The sequence below is a fragment of the Carcharhinus amblyrhynchos genome, chromosome 8 (genome assembly GCF_965287045.1).
Source record: "Carcharhinus amblyrhynchos chromosome 8, sCarAmb.v2.hapA, whole genome shotgun sequence".
NCBI classification, from domain to species: domain Eukaryota; kingdom Metazoa; phylum Chordata; class Chondrichthyes; order Carcharhiniformes; family Carcharhinidae; genus Carcharhinus; species Carcharhinus amblyrhynchos.
Genome location: NC_137331.1, coordinates 29,437,931 through 29,462,714, shown reverse-complemented (window position 1 = coordinate 29,462,714; position 24,784 = coordinate 29,437,931). Strand labels below are relative to the sequence as shown.

General features: G+C 46.8%; 1 protein-coding gene across 1 annotated transcript; it reads left to right on the top strand.

Annotated features, from left to right (window-relative positions):
- Window positions 1-4,228: 4,228 nt before the first annotated feature.
- LOC145346493 (Krueppel-like factor 10) lies at window positions 4,229-20,990 on the top strand. Its single transcript, XM_080193826.1, has 4 exons — window positions 4,229-4,316; window positions 14,863-15,102; window positions 15,930-16,809; window positions 18,338-20,990. The coding sequence occupies exons 2-4, from the start codon at window positions 14,872-14,874 to the stop codon at window positions 18,586-18,588; spliced, it is 1,362 nt and encodes a 453-aa protein (XP_080049952.1). The 5' UTR covers window positions 4,229-4,316; window positions 14,863-14,871; the 3' UTR covers window positions 18,589-20,990.
- Window positions 20,991-24,784: the final 3,794 nt, after the last annotated feature.

Below are 24,784 nucleotides of genomic sequence, written 5' to 3'. Positions count from 1 at the left end.
CGATGAACCGGAACAGCCGACAGAGAGATCCACAGTGCAGCCACCTAAGAGGAAGGAGTCCAAGTGGACTCCTCCGGAAAGCCGCTGCCCTCGACTGGACATGTATGGTCTTGCCATCAGGAGGTGCGTCGACACCAGATTCATCAACCGCACTCACAAGACAGCCCCAAACATCACCCAAGCATAACGTAACGCCGTCCATGCTCTCAAGACCAACCGCAGCATTGTCATCAAACCAGCAGACAAAGGAAGGGCCATCGTCATCCTGAACAGAACGGATTACTGCAAAGAAATGTACCGATAACTAAACAATGAGGAACACTACAGACAGTTACCCACAGATCCAACCAAAGAACACACCCGACAACTCAACACTCTGATCAACATCTTTGATCCTGACCTTCAGAGCACCCTCCGTGCTCTCATCCCACGTACTCCCCACGTTGGAGATCTCTACTGCCTCCCAAAGATACACAAGGCAAACACACCTGGCCTTCCCATCGTATCGGGCAATGGGACCCTGTGCGAGAACCTCTCCAGCTATGTCGAGGGCATCCTGAAACCCATTGCACAAAGAACCCCCAGTTTTTATCGCGACACTACAGATTTCCTACGGAAACTCAGCACGCATGGAGCAGTTGAACCAGGGACACTCCTCATCACAATGGATGTCTCGGCGCTCTATACCAACATCCCCACAACGATGGCATTGCTGCAACTGCCTCAGTATTCAACGCCGACAACTGCCAGTTTCCAGATGCGATTTTACAACTCATCCGCTTCATCCTGGATCACAATGTCTTCACCTTCAACAACCAGTCTTTCATCCAGACACACAGGACAGCCATGGGGACCAAATTCACACCACAATATGCCAATATCTTCATGCACAGGCTCGAACAAGACTGCTTCACCACACAGGACCTTCAACTGATGCTATACATTAGATACATCAATGACATTTTCTTCCTTTGAACTCTTGGTGAACAATCACTGAAACAACTACATGATGACATCAACAAGTTCCATCCCACCATCAGACTCACCATGGACTATTCTCCAGAATTGGTTACATTCTTGGACACACACATCTCCACCAAGGATGGTCACCTCAGCACCTCACTGTACCGCAAGCCCACGGGTAACCTCACGATGCTCCACTTCTCCAGCTTCCACCCTAAACATGTTAAAGAAACCATCCCCAATGGACAAGCCCTCCATATACACAGGATCTGCTCAGATGAGGAGGATCGTGACAGACACCGCCAGACGCTGGAAGTTGCCCTCATAAGAATAGGATATGGCGCTCAACTCATCATTCGACAGTTCCAACGTGCCACAGCAAAAAACCGCACCGACCTCCTCAGAAGACAAACATGGGACACGGCAGACAGAGTACCCTTCATCATCCAGTACTTCCCCGGAGCGGAGAAGCTACAACATCTTCTCCGGAGTCTTCAACACATCATTGATGAAGACGAACATTTCGCCAGGGCCATCCCCACACCCCCACTTCTTGCCTTCAAACAACAGCACAACCTCAAACAGACCGTTCGCAGCAAACTACCCAGCCTTCAGGAGAACAGTGACCATGACACCACACAACTCTGCCACAGCCACCTCTGCAAGACATGCCGGATCATTGACATGGATGACATCATTTCATGTGAGAACATCATCCACCAGGTACACGGTACATACTCTTGCAACTTGACCAATGTTGTCTATCTGATAAGCTGCAGAAAAGGATGGCCCAAAGCATGGTACATTGGGGAGACCATGCAGACGCTATGACAACGGATGAATGAACGTCGCTCGACAATCACCAGCAAGACTGTTCCCTTCCTGTTGGCGAACACTTCAGCGGTCACGGGCATTCAGCCTTCGATCTTCGGGGAAGCGTTCTCCAAGGCGGCCTTCATGACACATGACAGCACAGAGTCGCTGAGCAAAGACTGATAGCCAAGTTCCGCACGCATGAGGACGGCCTCAAGTGGGATCTTGGGTTCATGTCACACTATCTGTAACCCCCATGGCTTGCCTGGGCTTGTAAAATCTCACTTACTGTCCTGTCTGGAGACAATACACATCTCTTTAACCTATGCTAATGCTATCTCCACTCATTTTGTCTGCATCTTTAAGACTTGAATAGCAGATTAACTGTAAAGACTCGCATTCTATTCTGTAAACTGTGTATGTCTTTATATGCCTTTCTCTGATCAGAATCTTCCACACACCTGATGAAGGAATGCCGTTTCCAAAAGCTTGTGGGATTACTATCAAATAAACTGGTTGGACTTAAACCTGGTGTTGTGAGACTTCTTACTGTGTTTACCCCAGTCCAACGCCAGTATCTCTACATCATGATTCTCACTCTCTCACACACCCCCAGAGCCTGGGCTCTGGGCTCTCACTCTCTCTCACACCCCCAGACCCCCAGGCTCTGGGCTCTCACTCTCTCTCACACCCCCAGACCCCCAGGCTCTGGGCTCTCACTCTCTCTCACACCCCCAGACCCCCGGGCTCCGGGCTCTCACTCTCTCTCACACTCCCAGACCCCCAGGCTCTGGGTTCTGACTCTCTCTCACACTCCCAGACCCCCAGGCTCTGGGCTCTCACACCCCCAGACCCCCGGGCTCTCACTCTCTCTCACACTCCCAGACCCCCAGGCTCTGGACTCTCTCACACCCCCCCAGATTCCGGGGCTCTGGGCTCTCTCACACCCCCCCAGATTCCGGGGCTCTGTCACACCCCCCTAGACTCCCGGGCTCTGGGCTCTCTCACACCCCCCCAGACTCCCGGGCTCTGGGCTCTCTCACACCCCCCCAGACTCCCGGGCTCTGGACTCTCACACCCCAATAAAAAGTCTGACAACACCAGGTTTTAGTCCAACCGATTTATTTGATAATACAAGCTTTCAAGGGGACTGCCTCTTCGTCAGGTGAATGGAGAGTTCTGGCCTCAGACAGAGCATATAAAGCACAGACAGTTTAGAGATTACTGATTAGAATGCGAATCTTTACACCTAACCCGCTGTTCAAGACCTGAAGTGGCTGACAATGTGAGTGGAAGGAGCACTGATCACAGGTTACAGAGATGTGTATTGTCTCCAGACAGTACAGTAAGTGAGGTTTGCAAACCTCACTTACTATATGCTGTGTCTGAAGCCAGAACTCTCCATTCACCTGACGAAGAGGCACTCCCCTCGAAAGCTTGTGAGTATTATCAAATAAATCGGTTGGACTAAAACCTGGTGTTGTCAGACTTTTTACTGTGTTTACGCCAGTCCAACGCCAGCATTCCCACATGACTCTCACACCCCCCCAGACCCCCAGACCCTGGGCTCTCACACCCCCCCTCAGATCCCCGGGCTCCGGGCTCTCACACCCCCCCTCAGATCCCCGGGCTCCGGGCTCTCACACCCCCCCTCAGATCCCCGGGCTCCGGGTTCTCACACCCCCCTCAGATCCCCGGGCTCCGGGTTCTCACACCCCCCTCAGATCCCCGGGCTCTCACATCCCCTCAGATCCCCGGGCTCTCACATCCCCTCAGATCCCCGGGCTCTCACACCCCCCTCAGATCCCCGGGCTCCGGGCTCTCACACCCCCCCTCAGATCCCCGGGCTCTCACACCCCCTCAGATCCCCGGGCTCCGGGCTCTCACACCCCCCCAGACCCTGGGCTCTCACACCCCCCTCAGATCCCCGGGCTCCGGGCTCTCACATCCCCTTCAGATCCCCGGGCTCCGGGCTCTCACACCCCCCCTCAGATCCCCGGGCTCTCACATTCCCCTCAGATCCCCGGGCTCCGGGCTCTCACACCCCCCCTCAGATCCCCGGGCTCTCACACCCCCCTCAGATCCCCGGGCTCCGGGCTCTCACACCCCCTCAGATCCCCGGGCTCCGGGCTCTCTCACACCCCCCCAGACCCCCTGCTGTGGGCTCTCACACCCCTCCCCCGGGCTCTGGGCTCTCACCACCCCCCCCGGGCCCCCGGGCTCTGGGCTCTCACGCCCCACCCCCCCCGTGCCCCCGGGCTCCGGGCTCCCCACGCTCCTCACGCAGCCCTGTCATGCCAACCCCCAGCCGCTGATCACGCAGCCCGCGCCCTCCCATTCGTCAGAGGCCCACACACCTTTGTGCCTGATTGGTTGCTGCTGGCAGCAGTCCCCGCCTCCTCCGAAGGCCCCGCCCCCGCCCTCTCAGAGGCTGCGGCTGAATGGGGCGCGGGGCTGGCTGTCCAGAGCTGGGAGCAGTCACTGCAGAGTGGATACAGTGTAGCCGAGCTGTCTTTGTGTGTATCCAATTCAAGACAAGGGTGAGTATCTGTGATTACGGATACATATAATTTACAAAATTAAGCCTCTTCCTTCTTAATTCCAATTGATCCATATTGTGATAATATTTTAAACAAATTAACCATTGGATATCAGTAGATTCATTCTGTACTGTTTAAGTCTTGCTTGAAACCATTTTTTCTTGTCTTCTACATTAATTTCAACAATTGCTGCCTAATTCCCCTCCCATTTGGTTTAATTTTGTATAATCTATCTGCACAACCCTATATTTCATTTTTTAAGCAAATTGTTTCTGTGTTGAGATATTGCTGTGTGATTTAATCTCCCCCCGCCCTATGGTGAGAATGCTCTCGAAGATGCCATTGCCAAGCAGAAAGATGCAAGTTTAGGGTTGCTGTTGTTTTTCTTTTCTTTTTGCACTGTCCAGTCTTAATATTTTCTTTGTTCCTTTTTAGTCCTGATTCGAGGTGCCTTTTTCTGAATCAGCTGCCTGTTGTTCAGGGCTGGGGAGAGGAGGCTGTGTGTGTGTTGTAGCTTGTTTGGAAATTGGGGGAAAGGTCGCTGCAAGTTCGTGCAGCAGCACAGCATGCAGCCTTCACATGGAGAGAGGCTGCACCAATCCACTAGCTTGTGGGAGGGGTTCAAACTGAGCGAGAGCTCAGTCTAGAGCAACATATACAGCCCTGGATTAGAAAGAGAGTGCACATATGTACACACAACCCTAGGTTAGAAAGAGAGAGCACACACACAGCCCTGGAATGGGGGGGAGAGAGAGAGAGATCACATGTACACACAGCCCTGGGATGGGGAGACAGAGAGAGAGCACACACGTACACACAGCCCTGGGATTGGGGGGGGCGTGGGGAGAGAGAGAGGGAGAGAGAGCACACACGTACACACAGCCCTGGGATGGGGAGAGAGAGATCACACGTACACACAGCCCTGGGATGGGGAGAGAGAGAGAGATCACACAGACAGACACACATACACTCAGACAGATAGACGACAGACACAAATAGACAGACGCAGACAGACATACCCCCACCCCCACCCCTCTCCCAGTACAGCGAGAAGTGCACACACTTTTTCTTCTAGGGAGCTAAATGCGGCACGCACCTTTATCCAAGATAAAATCCTGAATTGAAATCTCCCTGTCTTCATCGGCAGACACTACAAGTGAAGCTTTATGACAAGGATTCCCATGGACTATGAAACACGACTAGATGCACACACTAGATGTGTAATGTAAGCTAGGCAATGTTTAACAAATGTGAGTCTGACAGATTATTTTGTATACAGTAATCATAGAATCCCTACAGTGCAGGAGGAGGCAATTCAGCCCATTGGTTCTGCACCGACCCTCTGAAAGAGCATCCCAACCAGGCTATCCCCTCCACCCTATCCCTGTAACCCCACATATTTAACTAATTCACCTAACCTACACATCTTTAAACTGTGGGAGGAAACCAGAGCACCTGGAGATAATCCATGCAAACATGGGGTGAACTACAAACTCCACATAGAGAGTCACCCAAGGCTGGAATTAAACCCAGGTCTCTGGCACTATGAGGCAGCTGTGCTAACCACTGTGCCTGGATCATGTAGGAAAGCAAGATAATCAAGGTAAATAAGGTTGAAACATGTTCCCATCACGTTTCCATTTGTGGGGAGAATGCTCCCAAATCTTACATATTTAATGAACATTGTGTCTCTGGTGGTTTATTCCTCCCTGTTTTTGTGGACCACAACACATTGTTTGACATAATTGGCTAGCAATTTTATCGTACCATTCCTATTTGGCTGAATGCTTCATGAGTAGTGGCTTACTGGTAACCTGTACTATAACTGCTTAAGAACGCTTTCCTGGCCCACATCCCCTGTCCTGTCCAACTGATATCATTCATAGGCATAGGTTCAATTTCTATATGTATCCTGATGACATTACCACTCCGCCCCTTACCTCAATCCTATTAGTGCACTCATGTGCCGAGTGCCTGTGTGAGATGAGCTCATGCATGAGTCACAATTTCCCGCAGCAAGCTGTAGTGAGGCCGTAAGCTGCTGTCATAAACTCAGCTCACTCATCACTGACTCATCCTCCCTCCCAACCAGAGCTGGGAAAGCTCCGAAACCACCTTCACCAAGAGCGGGTCTTCAAACCCCACCCATTTATTCATCATCAGATCATATTTCTACCTCACCCATGCTTCTCGGGCCTTCTGCTGTTGAAAACTGTATCCATCTTTCTGGCAAGCTCTATTCCCAAATATATTTTTCACTGGCTCAGACACCCAAATGGCCAAAAACTCAGCTCCCTCTTACTTTTCGGTGGACTACGTCCTGCTGATCATCCCTTCAATCTACATTGGATCTGTTTCCCAATACATTAAATTAAAAACCCTTCATCTCATTTTCAGCTCCCTTGCCCTATCCCAGCAACATGTATTTTATCCTCTCATGTTCGATGGTCCTCTGTGGTCCAACTCCATGTTTGTTTCCATTTCTTTGTGTGAAAGCAGGTTGGGTTGGTTTCCATGTTAATGATGTGAGGTGAATGCAATTGCAGTCGACTAAATAATTATGTGATTAATGCGTTCTTGGTACCGAACAGAGAATTCAGGTTGAGTTACAAGACAATATTGAGTAGCCTCAGTCAAATATATCCTTGTAAATATATCCTAAAGCAATGTGCGTGCTTCCAATTGTTCCGTTGCTTTGAAAGGTTTTGGGTGGCAAAATATTTGCATTTATTCTTTGCTTATTTTTGGGTCAAAATATAAATGATTTGATAGTATTCACCCTCGTCTGGTTCTGCATAATAGGTGGAGTCAGAGGGGTTTACCACATGGAAACAGGCTCTTTGGCCTAACTTGTCCATGCTACCCAGTTTTTAACACTAAGCTAATCTCAATTGCCCACATTTGGCCCACATCCCTGTATACTCACCGTACCCATGTAACTGTCTAAACACGTTTTAAAAGACAAAATTGTACCAGTCTCTACTGTTACCTCTGGCAGCTCATTCCAAACATGCTGGACTCTTTTGTGTCTCGTGTCTCTCCCCTCTCACCTTAAATCCATGTCCTCTAGTTTTAGATTCCTCTACCTTTGGGAAAAATATGTTGACGATCTTATTATTTTATAGACCTCTAAGATCACCCCTAAGCTTCCAGCGCTCCAGGAGAAAAAGTCCCAGTCTATCCAGCCTCTGCTCATAACCAAACCGTCAAGTCCTGGTGGCATCCTAATAAATCTTTCCTGCACTCTTTCTAATCTAATATGGTGCTATGATGATTCTATAATAATATCCTTTCTATAATAGGGTGACCATGACTGAACACTGTATTCCAAGTATGACCTTACCAATGTCTTGCACAACTTCAACAACATGTCCCAACACCTGTATTCAGTGTTCAGACCAATGAAACCAAGCATGCTAAATGCCTTCTTCACCACCCTGTCCCCTTGTGACTCCATTTTCAAGGACCTATGAGCCTGTACCCCTAGATCTCTTTGTTCTATAACTCTCCCCAACGCCCTTCCTCGCATTTATCTAAATTAAACTCCACCTGTCAATCATCAGCCCACCAGCCCAATTAATCAAGATCCCATTGCAATCCTAAATAACCTTCTTCACTGTCCACTATGCCACCAATCTTGGTGCCAGCTGTACACTTACTAACTATGCCTCCTAAATTCTCATCCAAATCATTAATATAAATGACAAATAACAGTGGACCCAGCACAGATCCCTGAGGCACACCACTGGTCACAGGCCTCCAGTTTGAAAAACAACCCTCTACGACCACCTTCTGTCTTCTGTTATCAAGCCAACTTTGTATCCAATTGCCTACCTCACCCTGGATCCCATGGAATTTAACCTTATGCAACAAACTACCATGCTGTAACTTGTCAAAGGCCTTGCTAAAGTCCATGTAGACAATGTCTACTGCACAGCCCTCATACATTCTTGGTTACCCCTTCAAAAAATTCAATCAAATTTGCAGGACATGATTGTCCACTCACAAAGCCATGCTGACTGTCACTAATCAGTCCTTGCCTCTCCAAGTGCCTGTGGATCCTGTCTCTCAGAATACCTTCTAACAACTCACCCACTACAGATGTGAGGCTCACCGGCCTGTAGTTCCCAGGCTTTTCCCTGCAACCTTTCTTAAACAAAAGCACAACATTTCCCATGTTCTTCAATCTTCAGGTGCCTCACCTGTGACTATCGATGATTCAAATATCTCTGTTAAGGGACCTGCAGTTTCCTCCCTAGCCTCCCACAACGTCCTGGGATATACTTCATCAGGTCCCGGAGATTTATCTAACTTGATGCGCTTTAAGACCTCCAGCATCTCTTCCTTTGTAATATGTACACTCAAGACGTCACTCTTTATTTCCCCAGGTTCCCTAACATCCATGCTTTTCTCAATAGTAAATACTGATGAGAGATATTCATTTAGAATCTCACCCATCTCTTGTGGATCCACACATAGATAATCTTATTGATCTTCAAGAGGCCCTACTCTCTCCCTAGTTATTCTTTCGCCCTTTATGTATTTGGAGAAGCTCTTTGGATTCCCCTTTGCCTTATGAAGCAATCTCGTGCCCCCTTTTTGCCCTCCTGGTTTCTCTTTTAACTCTACTCTGATATCCTCTATACTCTTCAAGGAATCCATTTAATGCCAGCTGCCTGTACCTCTTTCTTCTTTTTGACCAAGGCTTCAATATTCTGGGTCATCCAGGGTTCCCTACTTTACCAGCCTTACCCTTCACTCTAAAAACAATGCATTTACTTTGAACCCTGTTTAACACACTTTTGAAAGCCTCTCACTTACCACAGGTTCCTTTGCTTGCCAACAGACTTCCCCCCCCCCCCCCCAATCAACTTTTGAAAGTCCCTGTTTGATAACATCAAAATTGGCCTTGCCCCAATTTAGAGTTTTATCTTTGGGCCAGACCTATCATTCTCCATAGCTATCTTAAAACTATGTCAGGCTATCCACGTGCTGAATGAGAAAATTCCTCCTGAATACACTCAACAAATTGCTCTCCACCCAACAAGCTCTGAATACTATGACTGTCCCAGTCAATGTTGGGAAAGTTAAAATCCCCTACTATTACCACCCTATTTTTCTTGGAGCTATCTGTAACCTCCTTACATCTTTGCTCCTCAATTTCCTGCTGACTATTTGGGCACCTGTAGTACAATCCTATAAAAATGATTCCCCTTTCTTGTTTCTTAGTTCTACTCATATAGACTCGGTGGGTGAACCCTCAGATATATCCCTTCTCTGTACTGCAGTGATTTTTCCCTAACCAAAAAAAACACTCTGTTACCTCCTATTCTATCTTTCCTCTCACATCTGTACCCTGGAACACTGAGCTGCCAGTCCTGTTTCTCCCTTAGCCATGTTTCAGTAATAGCTATAATATCACAGTCCCATGTACTCATCCCTGTCTTGAGTTCATCTGCCTTGCCCATCAGGCCTCTTGCGTTGAAATAAATGCAGTAATGGTTGAGTACAGTTGAAAAATCTCCCAGTAACAGGAAAACCTGACCAGACTTGTAACTACTCAAGTGTGCACCCCCTCCTACCTGTGGCTTTCAGCCACTCACGTTTTCTTATCCCGTTGTGTGATTTGTTTTTGAACGGTGACTGTGTGTCACCCCTTTTGAGATAGGGATGGCGGGACATGGGGAATTTGATTAAGGTTTAGTTAAATTGCTTTCCTCGTCTTTCTAACCTTAAGGCCAAAGAGCAGGTCGACATTATTCCTGCAGGGGTGAATAATGACGAGAATAATTCATAAATGCAAAAGGATTTTGTCAAGTTTGTGTAATTTACCTATGTGTTTTCTCCAAACTTAAAACATTTTGCTATTTTATCAACATCAGGCTATTGGTTACTTTTGTTTTTAAGTGTGGGCTTGCCAGAGGCTGCCAACAACTTGGGCATCCAAAATATTAAACTTGCTGCCACTGGGTTCTTGCTTCGAGCTTGTTTTTAAAAATAAAGTGCCATGAGAAGGATTTCTTAGTTCAGAAACACACATATGTAATTGAAGAGTTGGACTGGTTTTGCCTCTGTGTGCAGGCTGGGAGGTAGCTGTCCCAGAAGTGTGCCCGTTGTACAGAGCCAGTTGGTGCACAGTCGGTGGCATTGCTGAGAGCACAGTCACTTATGAAGTAGGAAAAGTTGAGCACTGCAGAGGCACCCGATGATTTATTGTACTGAGTGCCGCTCGCAGACTGCCAACTGACAGCTGGTTTTCTAAGTTTAGAGAAAGGGTGGTAATCCCGTCGCTTTGAAATGTCGAGACAGAACAGTGAATGACTAGAGTTGCCTTCTAGACTTCAAAGATGTTCGTTTGGCCTTCCCTGTGGAGTGTGCAGAGTATCAGATTCAATATCATCATCAACCCATTTCCAGCAACATTTTATACCTACTTGAATTTTAATTAAAATAGGGGGGTGTACCTTTACCTCAGAAACATGTTAGTAAATTTATTGATTTGTATTCTATGTTTAAATTTAAAATCTCATTGGAATAAGGAAAACATGCAGTTACTTATCCTGGAAATCAGGCAACTTCTTATCCATTGTCTTGAAACATCAAAATCTATTTATAATATTGCATTTAAAAGAGTTTCCTGTCAGATTTCATTTATTATTGTCACAGTGAAAAGTATTGTTTCTTGCATGCTAGACAGACAAAGCATACAGTACATACAGTACATAGGGGAGAATGAAGGAAGAGGGTGCAGAATGTAGTGTTACAGTCATAGCTAGGGTGTCGAGGAAGATCAATTTAATATAAGGTAGGCCCATTTAAAAGTCTGACGGCACTGGGGAAGTAGCTGTTCATAGGTTAGTTGACGCATGACCTCAGACTTTCGTATCTTTTTCCTGATGGAAAAAGGTGGAAGAGAGAATGTATGGGGTGTGTGGGGTCCTTGATTATGCTGGCTGCTTTTCTGAAGCAGCAGGGAGTGTCGACAGAGTCAATGGATGGGAGGCTGATTCGCATGATGGACTGGGCTACGTTCACAAACCTTTGTAGCTTTTTGTTCTACGTGTCACGTTTTGATAGCTTTTTCCCATCTATGCCTTCATAAACTTGTCGTCATGTCATTATTATATGTTGCCTCCAGGTGTGGGCCTGTAGCATCCCCAACCCCTCAACTCTCAGCTGCTCAACATGACGAGCAGAGAAGTTGCTAAGCCCCAATGTATAAATGAAATCAAAATACAGCGGAAGCTGGAATCGGAGGCAAAAGCAGAGGAAAAACTCACTGATTCTGGCAGCATCTTTGGGGAGACAAAACATAAGCTCCAACAAAAACCTGTTTTCCAAGTTGCCATGGGTGGCACAGTGGTTAGCACTGCTTCCTCACAACGCTAGGGACCCAGGTTCGATTCCCAGCTTGCATCACTGTCTATGTGAAATTTGCACATTCTCCCCAATGCCTCATAGAACCCTACAGTGTAGAAAGAGGCTCTTCGGCCCATTGAGTCTGCACCGAACATAATCCCACCCAGGCCCTACCCCCATATCCCTACATTATACCCAGTAATCCCTCTAACCTACGCATCCCTGGACACTAAGGGGCAATTTCTTAGCATGGCCAATCAACCTAACCCGCACATCTTTGGACTGTGGGAGGAAACCGGAGTACCCGGAGGAAACCCACACAGACATGAGGAGAATGTGCAAACTCCACACAGACAGCGACCCGAGCCGGGAATCGAACCCAGGATCCACTTCCATGATAAATCTACCTGTGTCTGCCTGGGCTTCCTCCGGGTGCTCTAGTTTCCTCCCACAGTCCAAAAGATGTAATTGTTAGGTGCGTTGGCCGTGTGAAATTCTCCCTCAGTGTACCTGAACAAGCACCGGAGTGTGGCAGCAAGGGGATTTTCCCAGTAACTTCATTGCAGTGTTAATATAAGCCTTCTTATGACACTAATAAATAAACTTGCTGGGGAACCTAGATCTATGGGACACAGTTTAAAGATGAGGGCTCCCCCATTTAATGCAGAGTGAAGGATTTATTTTTCTGAGGGTTTTGTTGGGAAATTCTCTTCCCCTGACAGCAGAGAAGGCTGGCTCATCGCATTTATTCAAACTGAGTTGGGTAGATTGAAGAAGAAGAAGGCGAGGGTTATGGAGGACTGACAGGAAAGTGGACCAGATCTGACATGATCTTATCAAATGACAGAGCAGGCTTAAGGAACCAAGTGGACCCTCCCTGCTCTTAATTCTTGTAATAGGATGTGGAGACCAGAACTGAGGAAGGACTGTGAGAGATTACAGAGGAAAGATGGGGTAAGACCAGGAAGGATGTTCATATTGAAGATAATAGCTAGAAAGTTGCTGCACTGGAACTATTAGAGGAGTGAGAAAGGGAGTGATAGTCATGCAAAGCTAATGTGGGGCAAGTTAGGGATAGCAGAACTTTGGAAGAGTTGGAAATGCATAAACTGGAGTTGGAGAAAATAAATGTGGAGGTAGCAAAATTCTAGGGAATGAGGCCAGGAGAGAGGCAAATGTAAACTGGAAATCTTGAGATGAGGTCTGATAAATGCCTCAGGATAGACAAGGGTACCAAAGCTTCATTCCATCTCAGCTTCAGGGAAGAGGGAATGAAATTGGGGAAGTTGTTAACAGAAATTGACTAATACGTAGGAAGTGCACCACAGCAAGAGGCCATTTGGGCCATGGTGATGCTAACTCTCCACATGAACAAATAGTCCAAACTACGTGATCGTCATTGCAAAGGATGTCATCTCTTTTTGTTCACCTATCTATCTAACCTAATCTTGAACGTTGACATCATTTCTGCCTCTGCCAACTTTCCAGGAAATAAATTACATTGTTTTAAAATTGATTTGTGGGACTTGGGTGTCGCTGGCTAGCCAGCATTTATTGCTCACCCTAATTGCCCTTGAATTGGGTGGCTTGCCAGGCCATTTCAGAGGGCAGTTGAGAGTCAGCCACATTGCTGTGGCTCTGGAGACACATGTAGGCCAGACCAGGTAAGGTGGCAGATTTCCTTCTCTAAAGAACTTTAGTGAACCAGATGGGTTTTTTCAACAATCGACAATGGTTTTATGGTCATCAGTCGATTCTTAATTCTAGATTTTTATTGAATTCAAATTTCACCATCTGCTGTGGTGGGATTCGAACCCTGGTCCCCAGAACATTAGCTGAGTTTCTGGATTAATAGTCCAGTGATAATACCAGTAGGCCGTCACCTCTCCTAGAGCCCCAACCCTGCACAAAGTTACTTTTTCATACCCTGTGTTCTAAATCCCCTTTATACAGCTGTAGTCTTTTCAAATTTCCAGTTCCTCCACAATTCGATGTCAAATAGTAATCAGTTGAGGCTGCTTGCAGAGATACTGGCTGCCTACAGATTACGTAATTGAGATGTAGTGTGTAAGGTGGTTAAAAAATGGCAAAGCCACGGGGAGTGCTGGAGATGACTACTTGGTGTGGAAGGAGGAACCATGCCTTGATGTGCTGGCTACGTTGGGGCAGCTCAGAAAGTCGCTCTGCAGAGTTGGATCATGAAGTGAGGGTTGGTGGTGGAGGCAGTGTGCCCCTCAATGGTGGCAGGATTGTCTGGTCCCGCCATTCTCAATGGGATTTCCTGTTGATCCCACCTCCCATCGCTGGGAATCCCGTGAGGGGGGGAGCGCCGTCAGCAGGACCAGACGTTCCTGCTGGTGTAGGATTCCGGCCACAGTGTTAACAGGGATGTTGGTGAGCACAGAAAAGTTCAATGGGCTGGTAGATATACAGGAAGGAGGGATGAATGTTTTTGAGTGGTAGATGGTGGTAGTAGAGAAGCATAGAGACATAGCAGATAGGAGCAGGAGGAGGTCATTTGCCCTTCTAGCCTGCTCTGCCATTCATTACAGTCATGGCTAATCGTCCACCTCAGTAGTCTAATCCTGCTTTCTCCCCATAACCTTTAATCCCATTCACCTCAAATGCTATATCCAGCCACCTCTTGAATACATTCAATGTTTTGGTATCAGTTACTTCCTATGGTAATGAGCTCCACAGGCTCGCTATCTTTGGGTGAAAAAATGTCACTTCATCTCAGTGTTAAAGGGTCTACCCTGAATCCTCAGGCTGTGAATCTGGTTCTGGATTCCCCCACCATTGGGAACAACCTCCCTGCATCTACCCTGTCTAACCCTGTTAGAATTTTATAAATCTCTATGAAATTCTCATAACGCTTTTGCAAAAGGGACCTTTAAGCGTGTCAGTGTGGGATAATCGGGTGGGACAGGTGGAGGTAGCAGGAAATGGGTTTTCGAGATGAACCTGGTGTTAGCTGAAGGGTTGGTCAGAGAGGAAAGCTGCACTGATTAAAACGTCCTGACTGGGTGGAAAGCAGAAAGGCCGACGCTGTACTTGACAAATCAGTAAAATTTGGACGTTTAGTAATTTATTTGCATTACTGGAGTCAGAGGGGAGGAAGGAAGTCGTCCGAGCTATCAAACTGTGTCTGTAATTAATCAGCATCTTTGTGCTTTTCTCTCAATAGGTGGAAATAATGGCGACAGACTTCAGAACGCGCTGGGACAATGAGGGCTCCTGGAGCGACAGGACTGAACAAGGGGACATTGAGGCTGTTGAAGCGCTCATGTCAATGAGCTGTAGCTGGAATCCAGGCAACAGAAGTTACACTGAGCTGAGACCACTAACCCCCGCGTCCGATGTATCCGAGGAAGCTGAAGATAGTTTTCTGCCCAGTTCTAAAGATTCCCATACGTTTCCTCTGTTTGTAAGTAACTATCCCAGCTGTTACAATGTTGAGAGTTATGCAATGAACACAATTTCTAGCTCAAGGTTGTAAGGAATGGCCTGCCCCACAGGCTCACAGTGTGCACGTAATGTAGTCAGGCGTCAAACCAGAGGGAGGCAAGGTTTGAACTGTGATGTTTTCACTGATTTTGGCCAAGACTACAGCAGAGTGGGTTTAATATCGGCCTCCAGGTCCCTGTGCTGAGGTAATGGAGAATTCATCAGCTTGTGCATTGTGCTGTGTTGCAAGTGGTTACATCAGGGTTAGGCTTGGCTGTGATGTCCTCATGCTTAAATAGAACCAGTTAGCCCCACTTGTGAAGATGGATACATGATAAAGGTGTCGGAAGGCAGCTTGCTTCTGCAGAACCCTAGCCCTGCTCACAAAAGGAAAAGCAAGGGTCTGACAGGTTGGCAACCAACGAAAGACAATAATTTCATTCTTCAAATGCCCTCAGCAGTTTCAATAACTGATCAATTGCTCTTGGCTGCAGTCACTGTTATAATGTGGGTCAACACGGAAATATTCCAGAGCAAACTGCCACAGACATCTCCAGTCAGTTGAGTTAATATTTGTGATGTTGGTCAGGAGATACTTATCAGTCAGGAGACTGGGACAAATCGGAGTTCTTCCTTGGATTTTAAACTGAGGGCCCCTATTAGTGAAATACCTCATCTGAAATATGGCATTGCTGACCGTGTAGCACTCCTGCACTGAAATGTCTAACTCTGTTTTTAAATGTCCATTCTATCCTTCACAGCAGTTTATCAATTTTCACCCTCACCCTTTTCTTCTTCTGTTTACAGTGTCTAACCCCGCCGTACAGTCCACCTAACTTTGAGACATCTCAGATGATTCAACCCGCAATTCCGGTCTCTTCCATGGTGTTGTCTAAAGTGAAGCTCCCTTCACCTAAGCAAACCGGCAGCCTCGCTGAAACACCATTGTCCGCGTCCGCAGATGTAAAACTCACACAGAGCTCAAAACCAGTGACAAGACAACAGTCCCAAGCCACCAGCGTGATTCGCCACACTGCAGACGTATCGCCCTGTGTAAACGGTTCTTGCTCAGTTCAGAACTCAAAACACTGGACACATTCACAGCAACGATTGCAATGTAAGGGCAACGAACTGAAAACTTCTGCATCGCCACAGCTAATTCCTTCAATCAAGCCAATGAGTGAAAGCAATAAAGGACCAATGGTAGAACCAACTCAGACGCAATATGTAGTTCCTGTTGCGAATCCCAGGCCACTGTTAGCACAAGCTCCCATTCCATGTTCCCAGTCTCCTGCCATCACTCGGAGTCAGCAAGGCTCAATGCTGGCGTCCTCACCAATGCCCATCATCTGCAAGGTGTTACCCGTCAGCACAAACAGCCCTGTGACCAAACACCCCACCCTGAGCCCACCTGTTGTCTTCATGGGAACTCCGGTTTCCAAAGGCGCCCCCCTGATGTTTGTTGTGCCGCAGCCTGCGGTCAAGTTTACAAAACCGCCAGTGAGTAGCCTGAATGGCACCAGGCTTTCCCCCATCGCTCCGGCCCCGGGCTTCTCACCCCCTGTCCAGAAAGTTACTGCTCCAGTTGACATATCTCGACACCGCAGTCACATCTGTGATCACCCGGGCTGTGGAAAAACTTACTTCAAAAGCTCTCATCTGAAGGCCCACATAAGGACTCACACAGGTACAGTATTTGGAACTTCTTGTCGTGAAATTTTTTTGTCCCCTGGAGGCTGAATCCAGGGGACAAATTTTGCAAATACCAATTTGGGCACTAATTGTCCCTCTGATTCTCCATTTACACTGGGGAAAGTGTAGAGTTTTCTCTACAGTAAATGGGGGGTGAATTGTTTCTTTACACTATTCTTTTCAAACTCTGTTCGATTCACAGTGTATTCAGTAGGCTTTTCTAGCCTGACCAATCAAGGTGATATTTTTTAAACCTTGTTATTTCTTGTAATCCCATGAAAAGAGTAATAATTATGGGTTGCCCTGAACTGGATCCAAATAGGATAATGTGCAATCTCATTGAAATATTTGTTTCTGAAGGGGAAAATTGATATCTTTTGATTCAGTTTGGAGACAAATATCTCAAACCTACTTTTAAATATTGCAGGCACAGCAAGCTGTTAGGAAGGCAAATGTTGGCCTTCATTGCAAGAAGACGAGCACAGGAGTAAAGATGTCTTATTGTAGCCGTACCAGGGCTTTTTGTGACACCACACCCAGAGCATTGTGTGCTGTTTTGGTCTCCTTATCTAAGAAAAGATACACTTGCTATGGAGGAAGTGCAGCGAAGGTTCACCCAGCCTGATTCCTGGGGTGGCAGGATTGTCATATGAGGAGAGATTGGGTCAATCTATATTCACTGGAATTCAGCAAAATGAGAGAGGATATCATTGAAACATAAGATTCTGACATGGACAGACAGGATAGATTTGTTTCCTCTGGCTGGGAGCTTCCGGAACTAGAGGTCATCATCTCAGGATATAGGATAGGCTGTTTAAGACTGAGGTGAGGAGAAATTTCTTCACTCAAAAGGTGGTGAACTTATGGAATTCTCTACCACACACGGCTGTGGAGACCAAATCACTAAATAGATTTAAGAAGAAAGCAGATAGATTTATTGACTCTAAAAGTGTCAAGGAGAGTGTGGGAATGTGACAGTCATAGAATCCCTACAGTACAGAGGAGGCCATTCAGCCCATCGAATCTGTACCAACTACAATCCCACGCCCTATTCCTGTAACCGCACGTATTTACCTTGCTAGTTCCCCTAACACCAGGGGCAATTTAGCATGGCCAATCCACCTAACCTGCACATTTTTGGACTGTGGGAGGAAACTGGAGCACCCGGAGGAAACCCACGCAGACACGGGGAGAACATGCAAACTCCACACAGGCAGTCACCCATGGCCCCTGGAGCTGTGAGGCAGCAGTGCTAACCACAGTGCAGCTTTGCCACCCCAGCCATCACGCACCTGATGAAGGAGCAGCGCTCTGAAAGCTCGTGATTCTAAATAAACCTGTTGGACTTGAACTTGGTGTTGAGAGACCTCTTGCTATATTGAATGGCAGAGCAGGCTCAAAGGACTGAATGGACTATGTTCTATGTTTTCATGCCCATGTTCCTAACCAGCCAATGTGACTCATGCATATTTGTGCAACTTTTTAAAAATGTAACGAGTTCATTGCTGTGTATCCCATTGCAGGCGAGAAGCCCTTCAGTTGTAATTGGGAGGACTGTGACAGGAAATTTGCCCGTTCTGACGAACTATCCCGACATCGCCGGACACACACGGGCGAGAAGAAGTTTGTGTGCCCGATGTGCGAACGGCGGTTCATGAGGAGTGATCACCTGACCAAACACGCCCGCCGGCACCTGTCCACGAAGAAGCTCCCGAACTGGAAGATGGAAATGAGGAAGCTGGGTGACGTTGTGCCTCTGGTATCTGCTCCCTAAACCCTGCAGCCTGACACTAACCACACGGCAACCACTTCCCCCACCCACAGGAACAGGGCTTCACTTCTACCAAACCTCAAAGGGGACATGAGAACAGCAAAGTTTCACACATATTCCAAATACTTCCTTGGACGGGTCTGTGCCTCAATGCAAGCAGAGAGTAAGCTGCTGAACTGAGATCACGGCAGTACTGGAAACTCGGATGGAGACTGTATGTTTCACAATCACGAGCCTGTGATGTGCTACACCGAGAGAAAACTGTATTCATTTTTACAGCTGTGAGAAATGGGAAGTGTGGAACAGACTCTCTGCTATTAATTGTTGTTTTTGGGAGGTCTGTGTCTGTGTCTGTCTATCTGTTTGCCTTCATGTGCAGGGTGTGGTTTGCTGCTGGTCAGCATATTGACGCTGAAACTTGATTGAGGTGCCAATGAGCAGAGCACATGAGGGGACAGTGGCAGCAGCTGGTTACTGTGCCAGCATAGTAAATGCCATCCACAGCCGGTGTGGGGGGGAGAGGGGGAAGCAGGACCCCAGTGTCTCACCCCATGTTGCCAGTCATGTTGGTAAATGGAGGATCGGACGGGGGAATCATTGCGGTCTAGGACATCTGGAAGAAAGGGGCAGAGACTCTGCAAGCATGGGCACCATTGTATTGTGTACAGTTACCTTTGCCACTGATGCTTGGGTGTTGGTGCGAGAGAGGCAGGGCCACGTCAGCTGCCCGGTATAGCCCGGCACAATATTTGGGATCTGAATATCGGAAGGGGCATTAATCAACCAAAGCAGCACTGTTTTCTTTCTGCAAGTGCCTCAAATGAATTTCTGCCCCAATATCTCTGCTTTAGGGAAGTCGCGGCAACAGAGTAGACAGATTGCTCAGCTGATATTTGCTTAAAAAAAGCCCACAAAGTTTTTGTGCTAATTTTTTTTAATGGGACTGCTGAATTTCCAAATACAGCAAGTCTGTGCAATTGTTTATCCCTGGAGTTTGACTGGAAATTTGGTGTGGGATTTCCACAGTCACTGGGGGTACGGCTATTGCTAGACTTTATAAATCTGACCACTTTATGTTAACTGTTTATGACCTATTTGTGATATTATTTATTTCATACTGTCACTATGAACTATTGTTTAGGAATCTACTTTGTTAATGCACTTGTTGCTTGTCTTCTGGGTGTATCAAGCAGTGCATCCTTCCTCGTTACAGACAGTTTGGAGGTTGTAATGTATATCTGCATCACTATTTTCCCATATTCTACATTATGAGCCTTGGCCCCATGTTTTATCTTGGTTTATTGTGTTTTGAATAGAATTTCCCTTCTGTGAAGACACCATGTCATGTCTAGGTTAACTGTATAGTTCTATTCATCGAGCAGGGTTAAAAGTCTGAAAGTTTAATTGTTGCTTGCTTTACTGAACAGTGCCTCATTTTATGATTTGGAGACAAAAACTTTTCTTTCATTGATAAACTTTGTTTACATATTTGTTAAATAAGCAAGGCAATAAATTTTCTACTGCATGTTAATTTTATCTCCAATTTACTTGAGTAACAATGCGAAGGATCAATGAAGCCTTTCTATCTACAAACATATAGTGGAGTTCGTAACAGCAGTTTCATCACCTATCCCTATTCGAATCCATCTTGAACCAGTGATGAGCTTATAACCAACACATGCTTTTCACTTTTTCAATTACAACCAGTGGATTTCTATTGCACAGGAGTCAAGATCAAGAGGATTCATGGGCTGAGCAGCGATAGGGAAGGCATTGGAGGAAGAATGGGGAAGCAATCTTGTGTCAGTGTGTTTTATTTTCTTCTTTCTCTGTAGAGATAAGAATGTTCAATTCAACAGAGCAGATATGCAGCTCACTTCTGTTTACTATCCATTCACTAGATGTTGGCGTTGCTGGCTGGGCCAGCATTTATTGCCCATCCCTAACTGCTCTTGAGAAGGTGGTATGAGCTACTTTCCTGAACTGCTGCACTCCCTGTGTTGTAGTGTTGTTGGGGAGGGAGTTCCAGGATTTTGACTCAGCAACAGCAAAGGAATGGAGAGATATTTCCAAGTCAGGATGGTTTCAGGCTTGGAAGAAAACTGATGTTCCTGTGTGCCTGCTGCTCTTGTCCTGGTTTGCAGAGATCTAGAGTCTGGAGTGTGCTGTTGAAGGAGGTTTGGCAGGTTGCTGGAGTGGTACACATTGCTGCCGCTATGCAGGTGGTGAATAGGGTGGCAACCAAATCGGCTGCTTTGGCCTGGATGGCATTAAGCTTCTTGAGTGTTGCTGGAGCTGCAGCCATCCAAGCAAGTGGAGAGTATTCCATTACACTCCTGATTTGTGTCTTGTAGACGGTGGACAGGCTTTAGGGAGTCGGGAGGTGAGTTACTCCTCCTATGGTGGGAGGAAGCCTATTTTGGGTGGCTCGGGGGAGGGGGGGGGTGGGTTGCTAATCCATAGCAGATTTTGTTGCTGGAGATGGGGATGGTGGAGTAAAGAGATGTTAGGCTGGTATGTGGGGACAAGCTATGTTCTTGTGGAAAGAGTACCAAGTTTTTCCATTGCTCACTGTTAACGAGTGGTTAGTTAACAATCAAGTTCACGGGTGACAGATACGATTGATTCCAGACAAAAAGTACGTAGGCATCAGCGGGATGCAGTGCGTTTAGGGGCAGGATTTTCCAGCTGCGCTCACTCCAAGGCCGGAAAATCCTGTCCAAGGTCAACGGACCTTTGCATGGTCCGTGTCCCGCTTGCTATGATCCCAATGGTGGGGCAAGATGGAAAAATTCCACCCTCGGTTTTCTTTGGAGGTTGGAATTCATGAGAGGAGTGACTTCTTAAAATGCAGTCCAGATTGAGAAAGGGGCCAAAAGGAAAGCTCTTTGATTATTTGACTCCAATTGACACATGGGCTTGCGATTGAAGGTGGGAGATGTACAGTGCTCCATGAAACCAGAGTGCAAAGTGACAAGCAGAGGCTGGAGTCCATGGAATTGTGAATTGAGATTTCTCTCAGGTGAAGGAACAGAAACGTGCAATTTCTGCTGGGAGCTGGTGGAGGGGTAGGTGAGTTCAGCTGATATCTAGGCTATTACTAATGTTAGATAACTGGGGGAGTTCACGCTGTACTTGGAGGCTGTTGCAGTTGTGTTTGAAGAGTCCTCACTATATTAAAGAACCAATGACTGCGTCGCTCTCAGCTTTGTGGCTACTTGCCATCTTTAGTGGTATATTGATGAGGTAAAGATGTGTTACTGTAATTCAATCTAAGTAATTGCAACCACTCTGATTTGACAGACGAGTGGTACGTGCTGTTATTCGAGAGGAAATAGTACAATTTCCAGCGAGGGTTGGATGATGTGGTGAAATGTGAATATCCAAATTCTAATGTGTCCAAGCTGTGCCACTGAACTGATAGTTTTGCAACTAAAGCATCTCACTGTCTGTCTGCTGCTGAAGTGTATTAAATGCTGTGAAGCCACAGTAATTACCTGATAGATGCCAACCAGATTCACCACGGAAAATGACCACTTTTTATTTCAAACGTAAGAATGTGATAAAAGGTCATTACTGCCAATCAGACTCTGAAAATGAACAATTACAAGTGTGGAGTCTCATTCCTTCAAATATTGTTCAAGATATTAAAAATATTAAACTTTAAAAACAACCTATGTCTTTATTTTCTCTCTCTTTTAATTCCATCTTTCTTTGCCTCTTTCTATTTCTCTTTCTGTAATTGATTTGACACTGAGTTCGTTCGCACTAATTTTTACTACTTCCTCAATCTCACGCTGTTAAATTTGCAATCCTCACCCTGGCTAAGGAGATACACAGCTACGTGTCCTGGTCACTCTGATCTCAGTTGCTCAGTTTCCCTCGTTGTGACATGATCAGCTCACATTTTGAGAAATCTGCCGTGAAAGGACGTAAAAAGTGTTAACACCTGCGTGGGCAAGTGTAGCTGATGGCAACTACCATTAGATGCCCCACTGCAGTGGATTCTCGCCCTTACCACCATGTCAAATTGTCTGCCTTTTAATAGGGCATGGTAAGAAGTCTCACCACACCAGGTTAAAGTCCAACAGGATTATTTGGAATCACAAGCTTTCGGAGTGCTGCCCGTTCACCAGGAGAAGGAGCCACCACTCACCTGAGGAAGGGGCAGCGCTCCGAAAGCTCGTGATTCAAAATAAACCTGTTGGACTTTAATCTGGTGTTGTGAGACTTACTGTGCCCACCCCAGTCCAATGCCGACATCTCCACATCGCGGCTTTTAATTGAGCACAAGACAAAGTTTTAAAACGTTTATCAAGGTTGCGACTGCACAATCCAAGCTCTGCCGAGTGACTGAAGTGGTTTTTATTTTGCGAGCGCTCATGCCAAATTTGGCATGTTAAGTTGGGACATTCCACTATGTGTTACAGTTCTGTACATAAAAAAAAATCATTGCAATGCTGTTTCCAAATGTTCTGTACAGTGGGAGTATCATTTAACCTATCGTGTTAAATTACTGTTTGCTGAAGCCTGTCAGAGCCCTGTACGTCTGATCATTCTTTGAGAGTTTCAGTGTTGACGGGTTGTTCAAGTGGGGGGCTTATTACAGCACGTCCCACTCAGCTGGTGGAATGGATGAGGGTACATTAGTCTTTATCGCTGCTCCAGGCACTGTTCCTCAGGAGAGGCTCCACCTCCCCTTTTTCCATTTGTGTTTGGAAAATCGCAATGAAGGAAATGGATCCAGTACTCACCCCTAGTGTGCAAGGCCCCATGCCAGGGAGGCTAAAGGCCAACAAATAACCTTTCTTCATTCTCTGGGTGTGGAGGGAGACCAGATGGGTTTCCTCCACAGCACAGCCCTTCCTGACTCCAGCTAAATCAGCACAAACCGGATCTTGCCTGAGCGCCACAACAGAACTGGGCAGGGATTTACATACGATATGTTTCTAGATAACTTCAATTCTGTAATTGCTGATTTTTATATGTGTGTGTATATATATATATATTACACCCAGTATGGAACAAGTGGGCTAAAGCTTTATGGGTTAGTGGCGCCACCAAGTGGCTCAGTATTTGGGCAGCGAGTTTGGATTTATTGAGGCTTGGTTAATTGGAATCCCAGATTTCCTTTTGACAACTGGAGAATGTAAAAATAGATTGTAAACCCTCAGTGAATGTGCTATATGCAGTGTTAAACTCCACATTACAGGAAGGATATTGAGGTTTCAGATGGAGGTATAGCATAGATTGACAGGGAGACAGCTTAGTGCAGAACATATGGGTGGGGCGGTTTTCCAGCCTTGTTACGTCCACTTCCGGGAAAATTGCTTGCAAGCCCACGTCAAATGGTTTGCAGTCGTACCAGTCCCTTGCTGCTGGTGCAAACTGAATATTGCCCAGAAAGGTGCAAGCCCAATTAGCACATTTTAAGTAGCAAATAAATATGCTTAATCCAGTCGATGTTGGATGCTCTCCGCTCCCAGGATCTTTTAACCCTCGGCCAAAGTATAAACCTGACCAGAATCACTTCTGGTTTCCACTAGCGGAGATGAGGCCTGATGGTCATGCAGGAAGCCTCAGAGGCCATTGAAACCCCTGGGTGGTCAGGGACCAGTGCTAGCTGGGTATTGCCAGTGTGCCCAGTCCAATGCTGGCATCTCTACATCATACTGGCAGTGTGCCAGGGCAGTGCCAAAGGGGTGGGGCCAGAGTTATCCAGGAGCAGGGATATGATGTTGCCCCATTGGGCAGAATCCAAAGCCGGCAATCTGTATGGGGGAGAGGGAGGGCTGGAAGCACGTTGCTGATAGGGAGGGGAGAGTGGGAACACATTACTGATTAGGGGGTGGGGAGCATGTCGCTGATGGGGGAGGGGGTGTTCTCCATGTCCATGGGGGAGGAGAAGGGGCTTCCAGTGCACTGTGAGATTGGGGCCTCCTTCCAAAAGCGGCATGTGATCTCTTAGCAGATGGGCTCAGCGGTGTGCCCTTCCCAGAACTGGCACGCAACTCCCCATGCTCCCAAAAAATGGCTCAATGTGGGACGAATGTGGTCTGGTCTGATGTGGATCGCTCTGGTTTTCTCCTCCCAGAGTCACAAAGATGTGAATCCTGCTGCCCTTCCCATGGGAACAATAGGACGATGTGATAGAGGGACTCGGCTTCCCACTTCTTACATCAGCATAACCCCCTTAACC

Bases quoted from the DNA above. Each gene is read 5' to 3' on its own strand.
- LOC145346493 (XM_080193826.1), top strand. From the start codon at position 14,872: ATGGCGACAGACTTCAGAACGCGCTGGGACAATGAGGGCTCCTGGAGC. The intron at 15,103-15,929 runs GTAAGTAACTAT...TTCTGTTTACAG, and splicing joins CCCATACGTTTCCTCTGTTT to TGTCTAACCCCGCCGTACAG. The intron at 16,810-18,337 runs GTACAGTATTTG...ATCCCATTGCAG, and splicing joins CCACATAAGGACTCACACAG to GCGAGAAGCCCTTCAGTTGT.